Raw genomic sequence first — 25,733 nt, 5'->3', positions numbered from 1 at the left:
TAAAGGCAAAACAACAAAAAAAGTTATTTTGTAATTGGGAAGTGGATGACGGATGGTTTGTCTCTTTGGGTAACTGGCTGATGGAAAATCAACTTGTTAGCAAGAGTAAATGTAAGAGTAGCATGTACCCAGAGCAATGTAGAGGCACTGGAAGCTGAAGGGATGCATTAGCCTGCTGCCCTGCCCAATCTAGTTTATTCAGCTAGAAATTGCCTGGTGTGTTCAGGGGGTCGGGTCAAGTCACCTGGGGGCTTGCTTATGAATCTCGGAATCACTGAAACTCACCAGTCTGTATTTTTCTTCCATTGATCTTTATAGAATCAAAAGAATAACTGTGCTAAGTAGAAACAGCACTAAATGGATATGAAATAGCCACAATTTCCAGTGTCTCGCAGCCTTTTTGGACATTCCTGAAATGGATGCCTTCCACGTGTGTATACCATTTACATATATCAGATATTTCTAGTCCAGCTAGTTTACAGAATCCTTTTGTACAAGATTTTTAAAGCTGTAATTTAACTTTTTTTTTTTTTTTTTTTGTCTGAGTGGGTAGTTTTGAATTTCTGGAAAAAAAGACAACATGAGCATTCCTGTGAATGAGCTGCAATGGCTGGCTGAAAACACTGAATTCAGAGCTCAGAGGGATGCTGACTGGCTACTGTATTGCATATGAGAAAGCTTGGTTCTTAGAAGCTTACAAACACAAAGTAAGATGAGCAGGGCAGTATTGCATAGAGAGCTTCAATTAAAATGAAATCACCAGGAGTTGTTTGCAGATCTCCTCTTTTGTGCTGGAAAAGAGGTCATGCAAGGTGTGTTTTCTGGGGGCATAATAGACCACTCTGTCTTTCAGCAGTAAAGTTTTTGCCAATTACCCTATCTTTAACCTTCCTTTTATTATGGAAAATTAATTAGAAGGTTCTGGAGAGGAAATGGGGACTAACTGGGGTCTTTATTTCTTTATGGCCTATTTAGCTTTGAAAGGGCAAATTAAAGTATTTTCCTAATATTTATAATGAAATCTGTCCTCTCATCCTCCTGTCTTGGTGATTACAACACAAAAGCCCAGACTGCAAGGCTTCAGCCTGTATAATGGAACAAACAGCAGCTATGTCTACTGTGCCAGCTGAAACAGAAGCATGAAGAATTTAACCAAGGCAACATGAGATGTACTGAGTCACAAAAGTCTTTTTAAAACAAAAATGTTCACCATGTTTGGAAGCTGGGACCAATATAAAACAGTGAGAGCTAATATGATAGGATCTGGCTTCAGCTAGAAGTGTTGAGTGGACATTTAATCAGAAAAATGAAATAGTCTAAGGTAATTTAGGTTAAGCTTACAAGGAATACAGCTCCTACTTAAATATTCTGAAGTTATTTTAGGTAACTGAAATTGCATATGAATTTTCATCCTCTTATTTAAAATGTAATTGTCTCTGAAGAAGTTTACAAAACCATTAGCAACACTGTTCCAGTCTTCTTACCCTGCATGGAAGTCTGTCTTTCTGTTTTCATCTGACATGGCACCTCCCTCACAGCTTGAGTCCTTGCTACATGAGGTGGTGTATCACAGATTGATAACCACAGAGCAGATGGAGAACAGAATGCCTGGACAGTTATTTTATGAGAAGATCAGGAATTATGACTTTATAATCTTCCATCTTGCTATTTTGGAGAGAAGCCATGTTTACTGCTTTTACAGTAAGCATTAGCATAGCAAATTATGCTATCAGCCATAATGAGTAGTGCTAGTGAGAGAGGAGGTAAATAGTGAGATTGCGAAAGACAAGCCTGAACCTGAAGAGCTGAGAATCCTGATTGGAAATAAATGTTGATTATGCAGACTGCACACTGAAACATCAGTGTCTAATGGTGAGTCAAGGCTGAAGAGAACTGAAACAATTTCTTACTCTGTATTTATTTTACCAGCATCTGCAGACAAACTGAAACAGGAGGCATGTGTGTTTGACATGTTCTTGTTCTTTGCAGAGGACATGGACAGGGAGCATTGAAGGAAGTGGAGGATTTCCTGCAGAAACATTTTTTAATATAAAATCCATTTACTATTATTATTGTTGTTGTTATTAATTTTTAAGTAAACTTAGTGAACTTCAGCCTCCTGGAGTCAAATTGAGAAGTGATTTCTTTCATTCCAATTGTGACATTTTTATACTTGTAGAATCAAGCTGCAGTGTTTGCTTTGGGTCAAATGTATATTATTTTTTCTTTTATCTGTGTGAGGTTTTTATGTTTAGTTTGGTTGTTTTTTTTTTTAATGGTTTGTAATTCAGGTCCTTTACACTCCCATCATCTTTCTTCTCTGTGAGTCTATTTTGCTCCTGCCCTTATTCTTCATCTTGCAACTCCCCACAGCTCTTCCTGTACAAGAGATCAGTACCATAATGGTTTAAAAAATTACAGAGTGGATAGTAAGTGTCTCCACGGTACCTGGTACAGAAAAAGGAAAAATTTCAGGGAAGTATTTGTTAATGAACTCCACTTTTGATAAGTGGTTAAAATAAAAACATTTCCAAATGTATCTGTATATAAAACAACTGCAGTGAAATGCTTAAGTTTTGCAGATACCATAAGAAAAAAAAGGATTTAAGGCAAAGGTAGTAGTCTGTCGTCTCACATATGCTGCAAAACAAAGCAGAGCTCTGGGAAGTTCTTGTATAGCTATTGATTTTGTTCCACTTCTGTACTAGCAGAGGGGATTTTCATCTTGTTAAATAAATAGCACATATCTTCCTGCCTTGTTCACTGCCATTTTGACCAAGATTTTTCTATATTGAATAGGAGTTCACCTCAGATAACTTTCTTCAGTTAAGGTTTCCTGCAGGAGACTGCAACTATTTGTTGCCATTCTACCCACCTCAACCTATGGGCTACAGTGGGGGGAATAATTCTGGAAAATGACTTGTCCCCAGTGTAACCTGAGAACAGGATATATTTAACAGGGTGCCCAGAGAGGTTGTAGATGCCCCATCCCTGGAATTTTTCAAGGGCAGGTTGGATGGAGCTTTGAGCAACCTGGTTTAGTGGAAGGTGTCACTGCCTATGGCAAGGGGGCTGTAACTAGGTGATCTTTAAAGGTCTTTTCCAACTCAAACCATTCTATGAATCAGAAGATGTAATAATGGCAATCCAAAGCTTTTATGGACTCCTTGACCCCTCCACCCCCCACCCCGACTGTTTTGTAAATTACAGTGAATTTCTGCAAAGAGGTCTGTGAAACTACAGAGCCAGCTCCAAAGTGGCTCTGAAGACTTGTTTATAATACCATTTGCATTAATAGCTGTAACAATCATGATTTTCAACAGTGGGTCTCCATGTCTGATAGTAATTGAAGAATTTCATTGTTAGGATTAATGACAAGCTTTGACAAGCATGTTATTTGATGTCAGTTCCAGAGTCCCCACCTGATGGTGCAAGAGAAGAAAACAAGCATAAAAGTGAGTAGTAGAACACTGCACTGGAAGACCTTATTGTAATGTGAAGAAATACAGAGTAATGTGGATGTGAGAAATGAACAAAAGTATCTGAACTGGGAGGACAGATCTGGGTGAATGCATCTTTGGCATGAGCCCATTAAATCTTTTCAACTAAAGTCAATGAATTAAAACAGTACAGTGTCCCTCAGTCAATATGAATTAATATATGGATATGTCTCTGGAGGTCTGTACAGTTTACATGCCTACTGAGTCTGCCTACCCTTTCAGTCTTTGGCTTTTCTGCTGTTGATGGGTTAAGAGATGCCCACTCACATGTTTGTGTGTGATGTACAAACTGGTTTGGTCAACAGCTGAACTGAGTCTGTGAATTCATTTTACAATGTTTATAGAACAGTTGTCAGCTCTCAAATACTGTTGATTTGCAACAGAGTCAGGTGAACATCTAGAGGTGAATGTTTCCATATTCCTTTATGAATACCTTGTGCTACTCATCTTTGATTTATAGCTGTCTTAATTTTTTACTTGGATTCCTGTCTCCTTTATAATTTTTCACCTTTTAAAATTAAGTCAAAATAAAATGTAGTACAAGACCGTAGGTTTTCAGAGTGGAGATGCTTCTTACCAAGTTTTTCTAATCTAAAGTTTTATGAGCCTACATATTCGGACTTTGAATTTGGTGGCTGTTTTCTGAAACTATTTAGAATTTGGTTTCTTTTTAATTCATATGTGTTAAAACACAATAATTGAAACTGGTCTTGCATTTCCCCACTATATTAGAAGAATGTTTCTTAATAATGTGATATACCTTCAAAGATTAATCACCCAACAAATTGTCTCCCTTATTTTGATACATTGCAGCAACTCACTTAAGATCCAGGAGTAGTATCTAGTGTGAAGTTTGTTTCAGGATACTGAGCCTGTTCTTTTTAATGTGTTTAGGCCTTCTTGAAATACTTTTTGGCAGTTTTCATACTGTGCGCATTTTTGGTTTGTCTATTTTTATCAGTACTTTTCTATATCTTTTATTAAGACTCATATATATGGTTGTTTTTTGGTAAATGCTAATGTTATTTATGCTTCAGAAAATATAAGTTCAGACATCAATCTGAGGAAACCTTTTCACAGAGTCATGGCAAAATGAGAAAAGTAATAACAATCAAATGAGCAAAAAGACCAACCAGAGGTTAGGGATGAATTTCAAAGCAGTGAGGAAATTATTATTATTATTATTATTTTTTAATTAAAAGCAAATCCTAAATTAATTTGCCTGGAAAGTAATCTTCCTTTAATATTGAGAGATTAGTTGTTGAGTCCTGAGTGAAGAAAGACAGATTCATAGCTCTTATACACCTCTAAGAAACAATTCAGTCTTTAAAGCAAATAGGATATATTTTATTAACTTCAGGTAGTGTTGAATCAGTCCTTTACTACTGCTTTGTAGTCACTGGGGAAACAAATCTGGAAACAAACCTGCTTTCTATTAGGTACAGTATTTTCCTTAATGGGCCTCTGCTGACAAAATCTTTGCAACTACTGACAACTTACTTTTACTGCCATCTATATAGAAGGAAAAGTATTAACTATAAGTATTAATTTACTTCTTGCTTTTTACTTGTTGACTATTTTATGCACAATAAAATGTGTTCTGAGTTTGAGAGATGTCTTTGGGCATCAGGAGTTTAGAGCCAGGGAAAGCAGAATTTTATGGTGCTTTTTGTGCTGGAGCATAATGGTTTTTTTCCCCACATAATTGATTCATTAATTTGGTATAGATAATCGTGCCCTTGTGTTTCTTTATTTTCAATTAAACTATTATCAATGTGTGGGTATGCTTTGACCTTGCTTTTGTGAAAGGAAAGGAATGTGTAGGCAGGGGTATGCTCTTTCCCTGAGCTCCTAGCTCATGCTGACCTACGAATGCAGCTGGAGCTGTGGTTAAGAGACAGTACTGGTAAATAAAAAGGACCAGGATTTCTGCTTTGGCTCTAAAGCCAAGAAACATAAAGATTTGCATCCATACGGCTAAACGCTTTTACTCTCCAGAGCAAAGTTGCATGATACATCCGAACTACCCATTGGTATGGTCCCTGGTCCATGTTCTCCCCGAACCATTTCCAGGCACTGTATAGGAGAGCACTAGCTGGCAAAGACAAAAACCATTTTGGGAACTGTAGTAGCGGCTTAACGGTACAGAAATTGCATGCCAGCACCCAGACCCATACTCTGACTCTTTAGCTTAGCAGTGTAGACAAAGCCACAGTGTCTCCATGGTGCCAGTTTGACCCCACACATTGCTCACTTGATGTGATAATTTAGCTCCTGCACTTCCTTTTGAAGTAGTTCCCTTCAAGAGAAAACTCGGGCACAGCAAGCACTATAGTGTATTCAAGATGTCCTCTAGGCAGTACAGGCGTGAACCATGCCAAGTTTGACCGCACTTCAGCACTGTCCCAGCAGTGCTTGCATCTTCGTATGCCCTAGCCTGACCTACATCTATGCATGTGCCCTTGGCGTCATGCTCTAATTCTGGTGTGGTGCAACGCGACTTTCTCAGCATTGGAAGCACTTTGAACTGACACCCCCCCCCCAACAAAACAATAGTCATTGCGTCTGAGGGGCACCATGCGTAGCCGAGAGGAGTTACAAGCCAAGTGCTATGCAATGTGAACATGACTCTACCTGATCTGAAAAGTGCTAGTCCACAGCAACGTGGATGTGAACCAGCCCACTTTAAGTGGAGTAGGACACAGGACTGTCTCTGTTTTCTGGTCCACAGACTTGATAGAGAAGTACTGCTGATCATATGATGTTTCTGTATGAGGCAGGCTGCTCTTGTTAAGAGCCAGCAGGTGTGTTGCCATTTCTTACCAAAAGTTGCAATATCCTAATGTTCAGACTTAAAAGCCCTAACTGATCTTGCATTTAAAAAGCAGTACATTAAACTCTGAGATGCTCTAATTAAAAAGAATTTCATTTAAAAAAATGCACCCCCACCCCCCACTCCCTTTTCTATTTTATGATTAAAATGTATATAATTATAGGTTGAGCTAAAATTGCTCATGCGTAAGTACCCCTATATGCTATTAAAAATGTCCTGACAGAGAATACTTTGTGGACCTTCTTGCCAGGGCAGGACATGTAGTTTTCCTATGCTTAAGACAAACTGGATACATTCATGGAAGAAAGATGCAGGAGACACTGAAATCCAAAAGCTGTGTTCTGAGGTAGTCCCTGACCTACAAATTGCTGGAGCCCAGGAGAGGACTCTGTATGCTGCCCCTGTTCTTTATATTCCTCTTGAGGCTGCTGTTCCTGACAGGATGCTGAGATATAGGGATCTTTGAGCATGTGTGGCTGATTTTATGCTCTTATTTGCAGATCCAAATAATACCTGCTGTTGCAAGTGCTGGATTTTCACTCTTCTTCATGCTCAAACATACTCAATATCATTTTAGTAAAGGGAATAAGAGCTGTTTAAAAAAGAAACTGCTGCAAACAAAGAGTAAATTCTGAATGTGCATCTTCTTGACAGTGTCCTTTACAGAGCTGGAAACTTTGCCATACCACAGCAGCATTATGTAAGAGAATGGTGGTGCATAAATGTTGCTGCAAAGCGTACAAATATTGTATCCTTGTCCCTTGGGGCTGATCTTCTGAAAGACACAAACAGAAGATGACTGTGGAATGAGAATGTAACGTACAGGAAAAGAAGCATATTAGAGAATTGGCACAATTTGGTTATATGGAAGTGGTGGTATAGGTCTTCTCTTCTTTTTGCACATTTTTTGAATGAAACTAGAGGTAAGGAATTTTTATAATGTTAATTTATACATTTGATATATTGGCAATTAAAACAGAGGGTGTGTGTCCAGAACTCAGTAAGCTAGGAAGGAAGTGGGAGGGGGAAGGGGCCAGCACAAGAAGCCAGAGGAATTCTTTGTGTCCACCAAGAACAGAAAGGACATCCCATGGCTATCACCACCCACATGCTAGCTTTCTCCATTATACTAATAATAGGGACATTAATTTTGGCTTGTAATTGCAATTGATAATCAGTTTCACAATATTTTTGGATTTTATGTGACCATCAGTTGTGATTACAAGAAAATTGAGAACTGTAACTGAACTTTGTTCTTTAACTTGTGCTGCATATGATGAAAAACACTTTTCCGTGCCTTACTGAGCATACTGTAACTCTAGAAGGAAATGGCATTTGAGTTACATCTGTGGGCTTAAGTATAAACTACTTTGGCTTATAGATTTGAATTGATCCTGGCAGCTTCTTATCTGTTACTGAAGTTTTATGAATATAAGATTTTCTGCTTAAATGATTTTCTGCTTAAAAGTCAGAGGCTTGCTGGTATATCACCTTATGCTTTAGTAATACCATGGTGATGTGGATTACTGATTTTATATTTTTGAACGTGTTTCTGAACGCCTTTTCCATTCCTTGTACAGTGGTTATTTGCTTAATGCACAATTGTTTTTGCAGTTGCTGAACTCATCCTTTCATAGTGCCTATTGGTTTTGAAGTGATGCTTCTGCTTTTTTTCCAGTTTTTGTGACCTGATTGTATCTCTTGAGTATTGCTATGGTAATAACTTCTATTTTCTTTGTCTGCTGTGTGTATTAATTTTAGTCTGTACTGATTTTAGCTATAACAAAAAGAACTAGAACAGAAGCCCTGACCTATTTGTATTGCGTTAGATAACACACATCTTCAATATAAAGTAAGGTGCATCTTCGAAATGGGTCATGTCTTGAAGTCCTGACTAAAGTTTACTTGAAGTTCAGCATATTTTTAAAAAGGAAAGATGAAAATCTCACTAATATGATATGAAGATAAGAAATTCACCTATAACTGCATTGTCAGTTCACAAATTGCATAAAAATATTTTTAAAGTCATGGCAGTTAATTGAGGGTCTGTTCTTCCTTATTTGACCCTAAAACTTCTGCATTTCCTAGTCATTTTACTAGCTATCATTTAGTTGATGAAACATAAAAGCCAACTCCCAAATCTGTGCCTATAATAAAGACCTCAGATTTTTCTACGATATTAGGTAATGTCCAATTACATAATATGTGCAACTTTATATACTTAGCTTAAATGTGACTTTAAGATAACATTCCATACAGTGTTTAATATTGATGGTGCTGTCCAAATGATTTCTCCATAACCTTCCAAAAGAGTAGCTGATTTTGAACAGATACCTTTAGAGATATAATTTTGTATTTTAAATGGATAAAGTTTATTAAGGATGCTATATGAACAGTATTAATAAGGTCAGTGTCCTGTCTATACTTGCAATATTTATTTATGCTTTATCTTTATTTATTATTAGATTCTTCATTTTTTGTCCTTTAAAATTTCTTCATGCAAAGGGCATTCCTGGGATTAACAACTGCAGAGCCTGGCCCCTAGCTTGTAAATCCTTAGACTCTGAAACCTAGAGGCAGCCACTTTCTTAAACTGTGGTGCTTGCATTAAGAAGGGAAAATAACTTTTGAGTTCTTCTGTTTAGTGTTAACATTTTATAGCTGTGCAGGTATGTCATGAAAAAGCCATGTCATGGTTTGCTCTGGCTTCTTTTTCATTCTTTAAGTTCCCAGTGGGAACTGTAAATCCAGGTTCAAATGTGTTATTGAGTTGATTATAGAATCTAAGTTTATTTTGTGTTCTTCACCTTTGCAGTGAACACTGGAATACCTAAGTACTCTTAATAAGAAAGAGTCAGGTTTTCATTGCTCATTTATTCTAAATCTTCTTTGGAAAATATTAGATACATTCAACTGTTCCTTCTGCAACTTTTAAAAAAGCTTTAAAATCTATTTTATTTTGTTATTTTTTCTTTATTGTATATCTTTTATATATTTATATTAATAATATTATCATATATTTTCTTCAATATAGATCTTTCTCTAATCTGGAAACAGATTTGAAAGTTGGGAAGGCTAGATTTGAGAGAATCTGTTTATGTGGAAAAGATCAGCTCCTTCTTTAGATGTCCTAATGTCTTAATGGCAAATATAAAGATACTTAGGAGACCTTTTATTGCACATCTTTGTTGTCTATTTTTAGCATCATTTTTCAGGCTTGTCATTAGTTTCTGTAGAAATATAGTGCAAATCTACTAGAATTTATTTTCTGTCTTTCATCATAAATTATGATTTGGTGCTTAAAAGATCGTGGTAAAAGTTCTTTCATTTATGTACCAGATAGCAGTGTAGTTGAATTGCGCGTAGTTTCTCTTTCAGAGTTTGTTGTAGTTTTCGTTGGGTTTAGGGTCAGTAAAATTACAAATTTTACAACTTATAATGTATAAGAAATTTCAAAATTATACTGTCAAAATAAGAAGCTATGCCACTCTTGCAGTTTTATTCCATCTTTGGTTCTCTTCAAGGGCTGGGGATGTGCTCAGAAAAACACTTGAATTTTAGAAGTGTGGGGTTAGTGCCAAGTGTGCCAAAGCAAATGCTTGTTTGTACAAGAACAAAGCAAGAAGGGCCCCAATCTTCCATAATCTGACCCATGCAAAAGTTCCTATGAAAGCAGCCTGCTTCAAGAGGGAGTCCTTTGTGAAATCGGTTGAGGTCCTTGGGAAATAATGAATGGGATCAGTCCATGGTGTGGAGCCTTGATTTGTTTATATAGTGCTGCTTTGTATTGATAGAAAATGGATGAAAACCTGGGTGCAGAATGCTGCAAAAATCTGGTATAAAAAGTAGGACGAAGTGCTCATTGATTTTGTATAATTATGATCGCTCTGTTTTGGTACAGTTTTAAAATACATTTGTATTTAGAATATTTTGTTCTTACTGAAAATTAAAATCAAGTAAAATCATTCACCTTTTTTTTGACAAACCAAATAATTAGGGCTATTTCCCATACACCAGAGTGTTCAAAGCAAGGTCAGTTTTCATTATAATTAATTGTGTACTCGATTACAGTTCACAACACTTGACTGTAGAAATTTTTCTGACCATCTTGTTAGATAGGAAAAATTCCTCTTGGAAAATTACATCAAAATTTGACCTTGGAACTTTTAAACTGTTTGATCTGGAGACCTTTAATAGCTTCACTAAGAGTCTGCAGAACTTGACAGAAGCCTGTTGGACAACACAGAGATCAGTGACAGCACTTTGGGTGAAGAAATGACCAAATCAATCAACTTATCCTGGGGACCCATGGCTTCTGATGAAGTTGTCTTACAACTGTTTCTTCAGCGTGCTTCACATCAGTGAAGGGCTTCACGCTGCTTTTCCTTATCAGCTGTGATGTGGTTAAATTATGTGCCCTGAATGAAAACCTAATTTGCACATATTTTTGCTTGGGCAGTATTTCCCCTTTCTGTTCTGTGGATGGGCTCTTGGAAGCCATTTCCTTTGATAAGGCTCCTATCTCAACAAAAGAAAATCTTACTAAGAAGAAAATTATTTGGCCTGGCCCTGATGCTTGCTTTGGCAGATGTCAGTGAGAAGCTGCTGGATATGGAAAGGAGTAGAGGACAGACAAGATCTTATGAGAAATAAGATAATATGAGTGTAAGACAAATAGCTTATGAAAATAAGCTAATAGAAATTTAAGAATGTTTTTGGTAAGTAGTAATATAAAACTTTAGACACCTACATGTTGTGCAACACAGAAGTGTGCCAAAAGATACTGGATATTCTGTGTAACAGTTGTTACCTTCAGAATCCACTGCATGAAGATAACAGGCTGAGTGTGCAGCTTTTGATCCCCACGCATAGCTTTCAGTGATACAAAAACCCCTGGAAATTATTGCAAATGAAATTTCCTATTCAAAGGCAGATCAATTGCATTCATTTTCTATATGATAAGAAAGGGTAGCAGTAGCAGTTGGCTGCTAATTATGAATAAAGACATAGCATTTTTTAACCTTGCAATCTTCAGTTTTGAGTGCTTATTTCAGGGATTAAGCTGGAGAAGGTTTGGAAGCAAGCCAAGTGTCAGCGGTGTTACTGGTTTAGACTTTATCACAGCCTCCAGTCCAAAGGATGGATTTGAGTCTTTCTGCACTTCTAAAGCAAATCCAAGTGGTTTCTTAGGTTTTGTCGATCTTCCTATTCCCTTGTTGTGTTCTTTTTTTTGTTATACAGCCAATTTTTGATGGAAAACTCCCCACCCCCCGTTGACTGTACTATCAGAAGGAAGAGATGTCAGAATCCTGTTAGCTTTAGTTTTGGGATTTATGTGATTTTTAACATTAGTAGCATATGGTTTACTTGTCTTGTAAATTGTATTTGTGAGAAGACATTATCCCCTGATCCTGCAAATCTGAGAATAATGATCTGAAGTGTGAGGCCTGTGAAAGATACAATTCAGTATGAAGAGTGAATAAAAATCTTATGATGCATATAATGATAGGCACTAATCCATAATATCTAGGTATTGTTGGAGAATAAAAATAAAGAAGCAAAGCCAGAGCAAAATTCAATAACCATGTTTTTAAATTCTGAGAAATACTGATATTTTAAAATAGCAATATATATATATATGGGGGTTGGACTAGATGACCTTTAAAGGTCCCATCCAACCCAAAGTATTCTATGATTAGTGTTTTAAATAACGCTCATTGAGTTTGGTTTTTTTTTAAATATAATTTTTAATTAGCAGCTACATATGCCATTTGATACTGTAAAACTGGCCTCTCTTTTTTTTTTGGTACAGAGTAAGTAATTAATGATTCATCTGTTCTTAAAGCTAGCCAATTTATATTTTATGTTGCCAGCTGGTTTATGATATGTCAAAGACACAGAGAAAGGTATCATGGGTGTACTGCATTAAAAATACAGTTTTTATCTATTGGTACATAGATATAAACTAATCAGAAAGTGGAATTATGACCTTGCATTACTGAAGATATGAAAACTGCGTATTTTTAAAATTATGACAAAGAGATAGCATGCAAGCAAGAAAAGACAAACGCACTTAGTGGTTGCATTTCCACAAATGAGTGGAGCTTGCTGTAACTGGAAATGGAGCATTAAGTTACTTGCCAATGAGATTTTTACCAGCCCCCTTAACTGGATCGTCAATGTCATACGTTGGAGGTACTTATATTACTGGGCGGTCTCTTTAATTTTATCATTTTTACTGTGTCAGCTTTTATTATCATTAACAACTAGGCTCACAGACTCAATTGTGTCCCAGCAGGATTTCAGATTATTCCTCAAATTACAGCAATTTGTCATGATGTCGATGTTTTTTAACCTATAACCCTAGGTTACCTACAGAGTCTGCAGACTCTGGATTTCGCATGCCACAGATTCAATTTATATTGTATGTAAACAATTACAGTGCTTCACAAACAAACAAAAGGCAGCCAAAGTCAAAACTAAGGGTCGAAGTCTAGCTTGTCGTGAATCCATTCTAATTGGATTTTTTTTTTTTTTCCCAAATGGGATATAGACAATGCAATAGTATCAGCTCTTTACCGTAAAATGAAGTAGGAGTGAGTTAGACTCTTTTTAATGGCAGAAGCTCTACCACTGGTGGCAGCAACAGAATTTAGAAGAATCATTGTTATGACTAGTATTTCTCACGATATGTGACTGTAAAAGTTTTCAAGAGTTTTAATGGTATTATAAAAGAGAAACAAGCAAAATGGTCTTGAAGCTGAAAGAACGTTCTAGTTCAGGGACACCCAAAGCTGGGGAAGAGAAGGGACGGGAGCGACTGTTCATCTCTGGTAGCTCATGTGACATCTCCAGGTGTCCTCAATGCTGTGGGTGGGGATGGGTGGTCTGAAAGCCCTGAATCAGCCCTGCCACCTCTGACGGCCAGAGCTGTTTTACAGACTACAGCTGTGCTGATGCTTACCTGCACAGACAAGCTGTAGGACAACTCAGCTGCAGAATGGAGGTTGGGACAAATTTACCATCTTCACAAATTGTGTGTGCTGTTGAAGTGACTGAGGGAGAATCTGATTGTTAAATGTAATGTAGAATTGCATTTCTTTTGTTCTTTTTTTATTCCTGTGTTGCTATTTCAAATACTGCAACCATATGTTGACCTGCTCATTTATTCTTGAACTTTGCCAGTAATAACATAATTTTACAGAATCACAGAATGGTTGAGGTTGGAAGGGACCTCTGGAAGTCATCTGGTCACCCCTGCTCAAGCAGGGCTACCTAGAGCCAGTTACCCAGGACCACTGCAAAGTGCTGGCTTTGGGGACTGGTGATGTGGAAATGTGAGGCTTATTTCTAAGAGTAGAAGGAATCAAAGATCATCCTGCAACTTGAAGATATCAGATTTTCCCAGGTATGCTCTCCATTGTGTTTCAGGGACAAATACTGCTTCTCAAAACTTTTTTCCTATTGGGTGCTATATAGTTTTTCCTTCATTTGATTTTGGTTACAACTGAATGCCATCATTATTTCATGAGTTCACATTGTGGTATTTGAATGATGTCATCATATGGTCTTAATTATGTCATAGACTTACAGTAATTCAAGCAGTAGCAATTGCTGGTGTGGTCAGGTCTTGAAAATAAGACTGTCAAATGTAAATATGAAATCTTGATGAGGTATTCATAAAATGTTGTGATTGAATTTTTCCCAACAATTTGCTAGAAGTCTGGCAGTGCTACAGAAATGTCATGCTGTTATATAACACTACTGAAGTTTCTCCTAGCTTCAAATAACAAATTTTCCACTAGCCACATTGTTTCTACAGTCCTGTGTCAGTATTGTTTCTTTTTGCTGTATTTACAATGGTGATAACAGCAGTTATTTCCAAGGGCTGGGGTGATCTTGCCTCTTTAATCAGCTGCACTGCTCCCAAACTGTGTTTTCTGGTTGTTCCTGCTTCCTCGTTCCCGGTGATGGAAGCTGTGAATGGGCTTATCCATAGTTTTGTTTGCCAGCAACAAGTATGAGACTCTTCGCTGGCTTCTTCCTCTTTCTGATTACTGTCACCTCAAACATGGAAGGGTTGATACTTAGTGGCCATCTTATGTGAATTTCCCTACTCTCTGAAGCACCATTAACATTTTCAGCCCCATTAAACATGTCTTTCTATTTGATTCTGGATTATTTCCATTTTGGAAAATTTGCATACTGTGGCAAAATATGGAAATCCAACATTACTACTTGTGTGCATTAGTCTGAAAACTGATCTGCATTTCAGCAAAATGCTGAATCTTGAAATGGTGTGTTGTGGTTTAACCCCAGCCAGCAACTAAGCACCACGCAGCCGCTCACTCACTCCCCCCCATCCAGTGGGATGGGGGGGAAAATCGGGAAAAAGAAGTAAAACTCGTGGGTTGAGATAAGAACGGTTTAATAGAACAGAAAAGAAGAAACTAATAATGATAATGATAACACTAATAAAATGCCAACAGTAGTAATAAAAGGATTGGAATGTACAAATGATGTGCAGGGCAATTGCTCACCACCCGCCGACCGACACCCAGCCAGTCCCCGAGCGGCGAATCCCTGCTCCCCCCTTCCCAGTTCCTAAACTAGATGGGACGTCCCATGGTATGGAATACTCTGTTGGCCAGTTTGGGTCAGGTGCCCTGGCTGTGTCCTGTGCCAACTTCTTGTGCCCTGGCTGGGCATGAGAAGCTGAAAAATCCTTGACTATAGTCTAAACACTACTGAGCAACAACTGAAAACATCAGTGTTATGAACATTCTTCACATCCTGAACTCAAAACATAGCACTGTACCAGCTACTAGGAAGACAGTTAACTCTATCCCAGCTGAAACCAGGACATGGTGAAATGCAAATTTTTTTTTTTTCTCAGAATACAGAATCATTGTAGTGAACATTGTTTCATGCAAAAAGGCTATTCCTGGCAAAAAAAATTGGTAGTCTTTCATAAGTCTGAGATTTAGGAGACCTGGCTGTAGGAAATCACTTGCAGTAAAATGAAATCTTAGTAAATCCTTGTTACAGTGAGTGCCTTGTGGTCAAGGGTCATGCTGCCAAAGTGAGGGTGAAGGAGTTGAGCTCAGAGGACACCCAGTAAATAGACATGATAGATTTAGGATTCTTGGAGTATTAGACCTTTTATCAATTATTTTCGTGTAGTGTTGCAAGAAGAAAACAATAGCTTTCTGGGAAGCCTTGACTAGAACAGAATAAACTGAAAACAGTTTTATTATCAAAAATCTCTACAGTTAAAAATAGTTGTTTTAGTGAAATACAGAGGCTGAACTGTCTGCTGTGCAAAATGGGGGGGATGGATTGGCAAAAATCTGCTGTGTTGGCTTCCAGACACCCAGTTCTGGGGGCTGTAGCTGTTGCTAAGAAATGAGAGGCTCTGCCTCCTTGGGATTGCAAGAGCCCTTCTGCCTGCAGCCTTCAAGCTCAAACCCTGCTTCAGCCTAGCTAAAAGAGACCAACAAGACTGCAGTTCTTAAGTGTAATTTTATAAATATGAAGTAGAGATCTAACCTCTGTGTTCTCAGCCTCTCCATCACTGTAAGCAAGTAGCTAGTGAATGGCATGCCTTTAGAAAGGGATTTGGTTAGCCACAGTGTTATTAAAGAACTTCAATTAAGGTTAAATGGCTTTTGTATTTTCTATTTTACTTACCAATACATGTAGATAGATAGATAGATAGTTTACTGTGCTTTCTCTGAAATGATATTGTATTAAATTACTGGTTTATTTGTGTGTTTTCTGGTGAACTTGAAATGCTCACATCTATTAGTTACATTGGCGACAATGAAAGATAAGTCTTCCTGGTTTGTTATAGATAAATTGAATAATTAAGAAGCCGCTCTTAATTACTGTCCAAGGAGTCATAGAAGTTACAGTTCTAAGTGTGTTACCAAGTAAGTCTTTAGATAAGAATCAGTGGTACTTAGCTATGGGATAATCAGAACAAGTAAGGATCAAACGCAGTCTCAGCAATCAGACTGTGAGGTAGGTAATGATGAGATAAGAATGGCAGTGGTGTGTTGTTGGAGGAATTCTATAACTAAAGAGATTACGTAAATGACAATGAATATGAGGAACAGCCTACAGTCATTAGCATATGTAATTCTGTGGTTATGGTAGACACTTTTACTCCCAGATGCTTAAGCTCTCACAACCCCTAAGGTACACAAGACCCCTTTCTTGGCCCTTAGAGCCCACCCTCATGGCATGGGGATTGAAGGACATCCTTCCTGGTGCATCAAGGTTGTTCAGAGAAGTACTTGCCTCTACAACAGTCAGTTTTCTGCTGCTGGGGTCTGCAGTGTTGATCCTCTTCTGTTGTGCCCACCTTGATGACTTTTGAATTTTCCTTTATCCCCTCAAAAATGCGATGACCCACAGCTTACTTCCCTGATTTCCCAGACTGCTCACTTCTTGTTTTACTGCTTCCGTTCCAGTCCTCAGATCACGGATCACTGTGGCCATAGGCAAGGTGTCTCGTAGATGGTCTTCCTCGCCCCTCCCTAGGGAGTTGTTCCTTGAAGCTTAGAGACATCGTTCTCTTTTCTTTGATTTATAATTGTCTTAAGCATACTATTACTGCATCACTTTTCCCATGCTCCAGTCTTTTCATTGCGCTGGCTCAGCAGTTCATTAGTTGAAATTAGTTCATTCTGTTACAGACTATAGATATTTTAAGGCCTAGCATTTATGCTTGCTCGGCAACTGAGTTAGTGCCTGTCTAGCTATATGTAAGGTTAAATATAGTGTTGCAGAGTTTAGCAAAAATTGTACCATTAAGCAGCCACCCCTCCCCTTCTTTTTTATTAAAGTGGTTAGTGACATGCTAGGGCTTGGTTTTGCTTAGCAGACCTTTCTCTTCCAACAGCAGGTTTTGCTGGGGCTTTCTGGCCTGTGTTGGGTTAGGGCTCCTGTTCCCTCCTTTGCCAAGTTGAATTTCTTTTTACAGACAGTTGCATATATCTGTGTTTCAAGTTTGGCTCAAAAAGCCCAAAATTTCCTTGCTATGGTGAGCGTCTCAATCACTAAGACGTGGATTTGTGTTCTTTTCAGTTGGGTTCATTTCTGATTCCACAAATACTGCATTTTTTTGTTGACACCTGGTGCAACTCCAGCAGGAGGAATAAATGTCCATACCCAGAATCTTTTTTCTCTTGAACTAAAATTAAATGATATTGGATTTCCCATATGATTTATCAGCACACTATTATATCATAAGGTAAGACAGTCTCCCAGGTTTTTTGGGGAATATTTAGTGGCACCAACTATTAGGACTAAATTCATACTCAGGCTCTAGATCTTACATCAGCAAGCATGTCTCCTTTGTGATCTTGAGACCTCTAAACTCTAGAAAGGAACGTATATACCTTTGCATTTAGTGTTTCAGGGTGCTGATTCTAGGGAGCTCTCCCATGAGTTGGCAGTTTCTGCACTGGATAGGCTGAGCACTTCACCCCCCCTTTCCAGATTCTCCTTGGGGCCAGGTGCCTCTGCTGTTTTCATTGCAACACTTAATTTGTAGGTGCTTAGTCCTTTATTAGGTTTCAAAATCAATTAATAACTTTCCACTTATACTCTGCCTTGTAAGTATAGTTCAAAATAAGCAACATGTTTTCCTTTTATTTAATTTGCACTTACTATGACTTGAACCACAATAAAAATGATTCCTTTTGATCTTTGTGCTTCCAGTCCTTTCAACTTATTCCTACAGGAGTCTTCTCAGTCATTGTTTACCTTGTAATATTCTGTTTCCAATGCCAAGTCACCTCTGTGATTGGTATGACGGTGGCTAGAATTGGAACACAATATTTAGGTGCGTTTGCTGTTTACTGCAATGTAGTATAGGGTTTCATACTCCTCAAAATTTGGGGTTTAGAATGTCTTGCAAACTTTTATTTCAACTAGCTTGAATTTATTTTTAACTTTTGTTTTACTAAGTGAGTATTATTTCAGAGATTGCAGCTCTTGCAGCAGGTGCAGCATTTTTTACTGTACCTCAGATGCTACAGTAATTTAAATATTTGGATGGTCTGGAGGAAAGGCTAACAGCAAAATCATTGTTTATATTGACACAGTTTGTTTTTTGAGAGATTTCCTCTCTCTTGAGGCTGTACCAACAATATTGCAGTAAATTTTATGTACAAAAAACTCCTGAGTGCTGTATCATTTTCTAGAACAGCTTTTTCATTCTGCAGCAGTTCCTTCTCACTGGTCCAGGAGGCTGGGGTCTGCAGGTGCTCCTAAATCACTGGATTTGCATGTCTCCTTAGTTACTGTAGAATAGAGAAATATGTAACTACTCTTTGTGGTGTAAGGTAATGCTGGAGAAAAAGCTGTTTGCACTATGCCTGTCTGAATTAATTAAACACATTGGTGGAAGGAAGCAGCCAGGATGAATGTCCTGTCATATGTCATGTTATTTCTCTGCAGTCTTGTGAAAAGCATAGTCTTTTGGGCTAAGTTCTCTTCAAAGCTGTCATCTTTGTATGATTGTGTGTAGAATGCAAAGACAGTAATAAATGATCCTGTATGTTGATTTTGTTTAATAGACTTGCCACATACAGGAGTTGGTCCTGAATTATTATTTCCTGAAATATTTTGAGTTCTGAATTAGCAAAATGTTAGGAAGAGTGGCTGTGGTTTGCTTTTCAATGTGAAAGTGAATACAATCTGCTAATTTGATTTGATTTTTAATTATTTGCTTAAGTCTCAAAATGCTTTAGAGGTGTTACAGATTCTCAGGCAGCTTCTGATATTTTATGACAGGCCATAATATTTAAAAGAATTTCCTCTGTTTCTTCTCTTAATCTTGTGCAGAAAGTTTGTGTCTTTGTACCTGCTTTGTACCTGCTTTTGTACTCTTTTGTCTTATTTTGTTTTTTTTTCCTCTTTCTATTGAAATTGTTCAAGCTCCATCTCTCTAGGATTTCTATATCTTATCAGCTTAATCCTTCCAGAATGCTGATTTTTGGAAGCTGTTTCAGAAACTGCTTTCCTTTCCCAGTGGTTTGACTGTGTAGTAGCCTCACCACATAGGTGCTGCATCAGGATACTGCTTAAATGTGTGTTTTGGCCCATTGCTATTCAAGAAGGATGTACATGACCCTTAGCATGGGTTTGAATACTGTTCTCACTTGCTTCCTTCACTCTCTTCCCAATTCCTTTCTTGCACAAATATGTACGTAGGCATGTCTTCAAAGTCTAAGCGAGTTCTGTCAGTGCCTGCTCTAAATTCCTTTTTCAGGTCACTTTCTGATCTGTGTTTTATAGCATCATTTCTTTGTATTGTCCAGTGCCTCCAAGTGACAATTTTATAATTATTTCACACGATGTACATATTTGCAGGTTCTCCGTTAGTCTCTTTTCAAGCTTTCCTGTCTCAGCAGGCTTCACGTCCCACTCCAGAACCTGACATCTGTGAAGTTATTTGGAGTGTGGGTCATCTCATCTTAAGGTATGAAGTTAGTTTTGTAATTGCTGCCTCGCTTGGCTATGGAGTGATAGCTCTTGTCTAGAAACCATTTCTGACAGTGTGCTGGGTGAAGTGCCTGGGAGACAGCAGGCAGTTCAGCTCCTGAGGCTCTACTATTGTGACAGTGCCCACCAGCAACCTCTAGTGCTGCGCTCTCTGGTGCCTGTGATCCGTTCATCATGAGCAGCCACTGAAACATCTTCCCTTCATGATTTGCAGCCTTTTCCAGCAGGATTTTAGCTATCCTTCTTAGGACCTATTGCTGCTTTGCAGGTTCATCATTTTTTAGTAGCATGGATACATTTCCTGCTTTTTGTGTGCATGAAAGGATGTAATAACAATGTTAGTATGAATAAACTGCATGTATCACAATTTTATAGGCTTGCATGTAGAGGTGTACATTTAAAAAGTTTTTCTCCTTTGCCCAACAGTAGAACATGGTAGTGAGTTGCTGATGTTGTAGGGTAATTCAGAGAGAGGATGCTATCGTGGGTATCACTTTAGAGAGCAAGTGTCCCATACATACCAGACAGTGGTAACAAGGTACATGCTGCCTCATGTACTAGGTATGAGGCAGCATGCAAGTGATGCTATAAGGATTTGAGTTAATTAACGTCTGTGTAAAGGATTTATAAAACTAAACTAAACTTGCAAAATGAGTAGTATGCTTTCTCCAGCATGTAATGCAATGATACCAAGCCCAACATAATATTTCTTGTTTGGAATGTATTTATATTGGTATTTCAGTTTGAGAAACTTGGGAGCAGAGTAACCTCTGTTGAAAGTAGAGGCTAAGTTGGAAGCATTAGTTTCAACACTTCTCCCCAACCCTGCCTTCCTCATCAGGCTCCAGTTTTGTTTGTCCATCAGTGTGCCTGGCTTGCTTGGCACAGTGACAGGCCCTGTCAGTGATAGATAGGTTTTCTATATGGGACTCGTATTGAACCCTTCTTCTAGGAGGCTGTGGTTTCTACATTGTCTTTTTCTGTGGTGCTGTTTGCAGTGGAGTAAATAATCTGCCTCACATTTTAGAGGACACAGGAGTTTGTTTTAGGAACAGATGAGCTTTATTAGCTAGGGAACAGTGTCTCGTAAGTATCAGCATTGCGCACAGGTCCTGCATCAGTCTCCATTTGATGACTGTAGTAGGGAAGACTGTTTATGCCCATGTAATTTTTGGTTTAAATAGGCAAGGCAGTGGAAGAGTGAAAAAGAAGCCCAAGGAAGGTAAATGACCTGGCTAAAGCCTCACAGACAGAATTAGTGCTTGGTCTTTGATTCCCCATCCTGTGCTCTTTCCTTTGGACCACTCTTCCCATTCCTGCTGCAGTCACTGAGCAGGTTTAATCTCCAAATTAGTAAGTTCTGGGAAAACTTCCAGCTTCTCCTTTTGGCATCTTGCCTGATCTTTCTGCTTTTCCTTCCCTTATCGTTTTTCAACCTTGCTTTCCATCTCTCTAGCTAAACCTAGATCCTGCTGGAATCTGTTAATGCTATTTTGAAATTAGCCAAATGAAAACTTGCCCCTAGAGTGTGTAGAACTCACTCTGTTCATGTTGACTGGAATTTCTTCATGCTCTTATTAACTGGTTCCTTGTGCTCATTAGCTGATAGATTGCAGGATTTGGTTTAGATGTGATTTTAAACCACTAAAGGACAGGGCAAAGATGCAATCGCTGTCTCTAATACAGTGTTTCTGTGCTGTCTGGGGTTATGAGCTCACAGGATTTGGACCCTTCTGCACTTTTCCCCATTGCCAAATGCTGCTATGACTTCTGCCTGGTAGCTCCGGCTCTTTGGCTGCAGGCTTGCTCTGACCAGACCCAAGCCAGTAGGTAGGAAACTGTCTTTCCAATCTTTCCAATTTCTTCCTTTCTCTGAAGAGAACACCTGAAAGCGGTGCCCAGTGTAGGGTTGCCAGGCTGCAGGTTAATGTGCCATTATGGAGCTAAGAGAAGGCCATGGCATATGCAGCTGCTGTGGCAGGATGGGGAAACCTACTGCTTCCCACCCAAAGTGATACAGTGGCCCTAGAGAGGAGCTTGTATCACAGGGGGGCATCCTGGGGGCACAGGGATGTCATAGCTCAGGGCATCTGTTCTGCCTCAGGGGGACTTCTTGCAGGAACCATTATGTCCAAATATCCTGGCTGCATTCTCTCAGTTTTGGAAAAGATCATTTAATTAGGCCCAGAGCTCTCCATATTGGTTAGCTCCACCACTATCACCAACACACCACAAAAAAGAAAAGCAAAACCGCTGGTTCCTGTATGAAAAACTATGAGCATGGTGTGGATTCAGTTCATCCCGTGCTTTGGCTTTCTGCAAACCTTAAAGTGGCACTGACTCTGCTAAGGAGCCTTACGCAGTGTTCACCGGAACAGATAGGGTAAAAAATGTTGAAGGAAGTTGGCTTCTGTAATTTAAGTTACTTGATGATGATTTTTAATTGCTTGCTTTCCAAAATTGCCAGCTTCTGGGAGGCATTAGTTTTATTCTGTGTCTAGGGTATGTAGGCTAAAAATAAATTATTTCTTCGGAGGAGGTGTTATTTTTAGGCTTAACACAGCAAAAGGTAGTGTGTTGAAGAAACTTCCCCATTGTGAATAATAGAATATTTTCCAACTGTGCTAGCAGTCATTAGTTTTTTCAGAATTGTTGGGCTACATCATAATTTTTAATACTAAATATTCAATTTAATATACAGTAACTGAAGAGTGTGTATTGAAATATAAATTAAATGCTATAAATGTAAAGATTCTAAACAGTTACTGTTGAGGTGTTAGAATAAGACAAAATTATTTACTTTTTACTTCAGAGCTGTGATTGATATAATTTTCCATTTATTTCTTTTTATGTTAACTTTTGGCAGTATCTATTTTTGTTTAGCTGTCAATATAAAAAATGGAATTGCATGGTAGTGCTGTATATTATGTTATAGTTGGCTATTAGACAAATATAAAGAAGGCTATTCAGAAATGTATGGGCATACAGATTCTTATTTTTAAGGCAAACTCTTATCAGTCATTTATGATACACTCATTACTGTCGCAAAGCTATTAGATTAATTCCTTGGCAAGTAAGCATCATGTAATGGGATGTATTTGACTGTCTTCAAAACAAGCAATGGTGGAAAGATGTTTGTACCATTGCTACTTTAATCGCATGTGGGGTAACTCCAAGGTGTACAGCTCGTGCTGAGGTTTCTGCCATCAGGGCTGGACTGTTTCTAAGATCTAACTTGTTTGAAGTTAGCTTGGGTATTTCTGCTGCAATTTGCAATGTAGATCTAGTCTCAGATATAGGGGAGGGTATGATCCAAAGTGAATGTTCATTCTGAATAGAAGTACTAGGAGAGGACTAGATAGCAGAGAAAACCACTATTTTAAAGTTAACATTCTCAAATAGTGAGAAGTAAAACTACTCAAACTGAAGGGAGTGGATTTGCTCTCTTATCCCTGGCTTAGAGCTCCGAGTCCCTTCTCTGTCATGCTGAGTAGGGTTGGAGGGAGACTAGGGGAGTAGCTTTTTATCACATTATAATTCCTTGTTGCTTTATCCTTTTAAATGAAAGGCAGCCAATGAGCTCCAGTATTTCTGAACAGGAGTATGACTGTACTGTATAATCTTATTTTCCTGGACATCATGAATAAATAAATAATCAGCAAAGCTAATTTGCTGATGGCCTAACTGGAGCAGTCAGTAGCTAAGCATTTAACATCTCTGTACATAAACTAGATATGCATAAAGGGAAAGAACATCTGGCTCATAAATATTCTCTTTTGGTGAGCAAATTCAATTGCAATGAAATATAACCGCAAAGGGTTAGCTAAATATTTTGTTGTATTTTTTCTGTAGCTGACTAATTGTATGTGTTACCTTATTCCATTTCAAGATGAGAAGAGAAACTTTGCAGTGTTTCACACAGTTTGCAGATGTTAGGATATGGTTAGAAACAAATTCTTTAAAAGTGCTTAAAAACCTCCACTGACTTCACAAACATTAAATTAAGGTAATATTTTAAGATAGTCTGTTTTTGGTGTGATTTGTGTAACTTCTAAGGATTTTTTTTTTTTTACTATCACAGTGCTTTAAATCTCTTGTTCTTCAAAAGTAATTAATTTAAAGTTCTGTGCTAATTCAAAATTCAGTTCCATTTCATTTAAAGCATTGTGTTTTACTAAATTAAGTACAGAATGATCTGTATATATAAAAAGTTTTGTTAGACAAAGAATATATTTAAGTATTCAACCACTGTTTCTTTCAATTGCAGTTCAAGCTTAATTCTTCTGATTCATATAGAGTGATGAATTTGGGGGCAGTAAAACAGAGAGTCGGAGTACCTGATGATGCTCTATTTCAGATATTGAGAGTTTAAATTATTAAAGGCTGTGCATTAAGTGTCTGACAAAGCTAAATAGAAGCTCTTTGGGACAATGTGTTTAAGAGAAGAACAAAGATGTTCTGCAGGAGCAAAGCAGGACAGCCAAGCATTCAACAGGTGTTTATAAATAGGATCATGCAGGAACCCTCAGGACCGATTGCCTTCTAACACTTAATTCCTCCCTCTCTCATGCTGCAGAGCTTCCTGGTGAAAATGCAATGAGCAGACATGATCAACAGTCATTCAGCCAAAGATTTCTTCTCATCTTCTTCAATTCCTTACCACTGTTAGGCTACACTGTTGCCAAATCTTATATTCTCAATTCTATTTTTATCCTTTCTAGGTTTGATTCCTTCCTCAGAGTACTGGCTGCCTCCTGCTTCAATTTCTGGCTCCTTCCTTTTTTCTTTCTCTACCTTCCCCTTTCTCCAGTCCTTCTCCCCAAAGCTCTGACAAAGTGAAGTACAGGTTTTTTCCCCTCCTCAAAGTATTTTGTCTCCCTATCATATCAGGTTTTTCTCCTGGCACAGATCCACTTTTTGTTTTCTGTGCTCCATTTAACTCTTCTATTTTCTTACTGACATACACAGTCTGAGTTGTTATCTGTGTCATGCCTGCCCTTGTTGTTTACTTAACTGTCTCTGCTCATCTGTATATAGCTCTTCCATTTTATAGTTAGCTTGTAAATTCTTTAGGATATGGCACTCTTTTATTTCTGTGTTTGTACAGTATTCAGCTCAATTAGTGGGTTGTTTTATGAGTAGGACTGTGAGCTACTGTGAAAGTACAAATAACTAATAAGTTTTTGATCAAAGGTTCCTTTCCCCCCACCCTCTCCCTGGATATTTGACCAGATCAAATTATGTAGGTTATTTGTGGGATTGATAATAAGTAGCATTTTAAAATGGCACAGCTAGTTATCTGCAAATGTTGTCTCACAAATTTGCATTGCGCTACAAATTTAGAGCAGAATTTTGCTAATCTTTCTCATGTGAACTGACCTACTTAAGTCAGTGGACTACTAATATTTGCCACATAGTAAGGATTTGGCTTATAATCTTGGGGAAAGCATTTGCATGCACACTAGGAATATTGTCTAGTGTTTTTGTTAAAGGCTTCCTCCTCATTCCATTCCTCCTTATGAGATCTTTTTAACTTAAAAGTGGGAAGAACAAGGTAAGCATGATCTGACCCAGATGTGATGCCTAAGGAAGTTGTCTATGAACCTCTCTAATTCAAATGGTAAGAGGAGAAATTTATCTCTGGATGGGAGTTGTTATTTTGACTTCACAAAAAAAAGACCACTTGGCTCCTAGAAAAAATGAAAACACCTTTAACTGCTTAAATTACACCTAACAAATAAGGGGAGGAGGCTTAAAATGATAGACCATAGAAATCACAAAGTTTCAACGGATTGAGGACAAATAAGAGGCAGTGATTGGTGAGCTTATGTGGAAGGGCAGGAACGTGCTGTCAGGCACTGTAGAAATTGCAGACACCCTGGTCA

The 25,733-nt window shown here is 38.1% G+C and overlaps 1 protein-coding gene across 4 annotated transcripts in view; it reads left to right on the top strand.

Moving 5' to 3' along the window:
• Window positions 1-25,733, top strand: part of PPP2R2C (protein phosphatase 2 regulatory subunit Bgamma) — a 209,906-nt gene that overhangs the window by 31,065 nt on the left and 153,108 nt on the right. Inside the window, exon 1 of one of the 4 annotated variants that reach the window (XM_069794083.1) lies at window positions 3,386-3,455. The exons of the other annotated variants lie outside the window; for them this stretch is intronic. Coding sequence (XP_069650184.1) covers window positions 3,401-3,455 — 55 coding nt within the window. The 5' untranslated portion in view covers window positions 3,386-3,400. Of the gene's footprint in view, window positions 1-3,385; window positions 3,456-25,733 lie in introns of those variants that run through there. 4 annotated transcript variants of the gene reach the window in all.

This window comes from Haliaeetus albicilla, chromosome 1, assembly GCF_947461875.1.
Source record: "Haliaeetus albicilla chromosome 1, bHalAlb1.1, whole genome shotgun sequence".
Taxonomy (NCBI): domain Eukaryota; kingdom Metazoa; phylum Chordata; class Aves; order Accipitriformes; family Accipitridae; genus Haliaeetus; species Haliaeetus albicilla.
The sequence above is the reverse complement of the archived record's forward strand: the minus strand, read 5'-3'. Positions and strand labels throughout refer to the sequence as shown.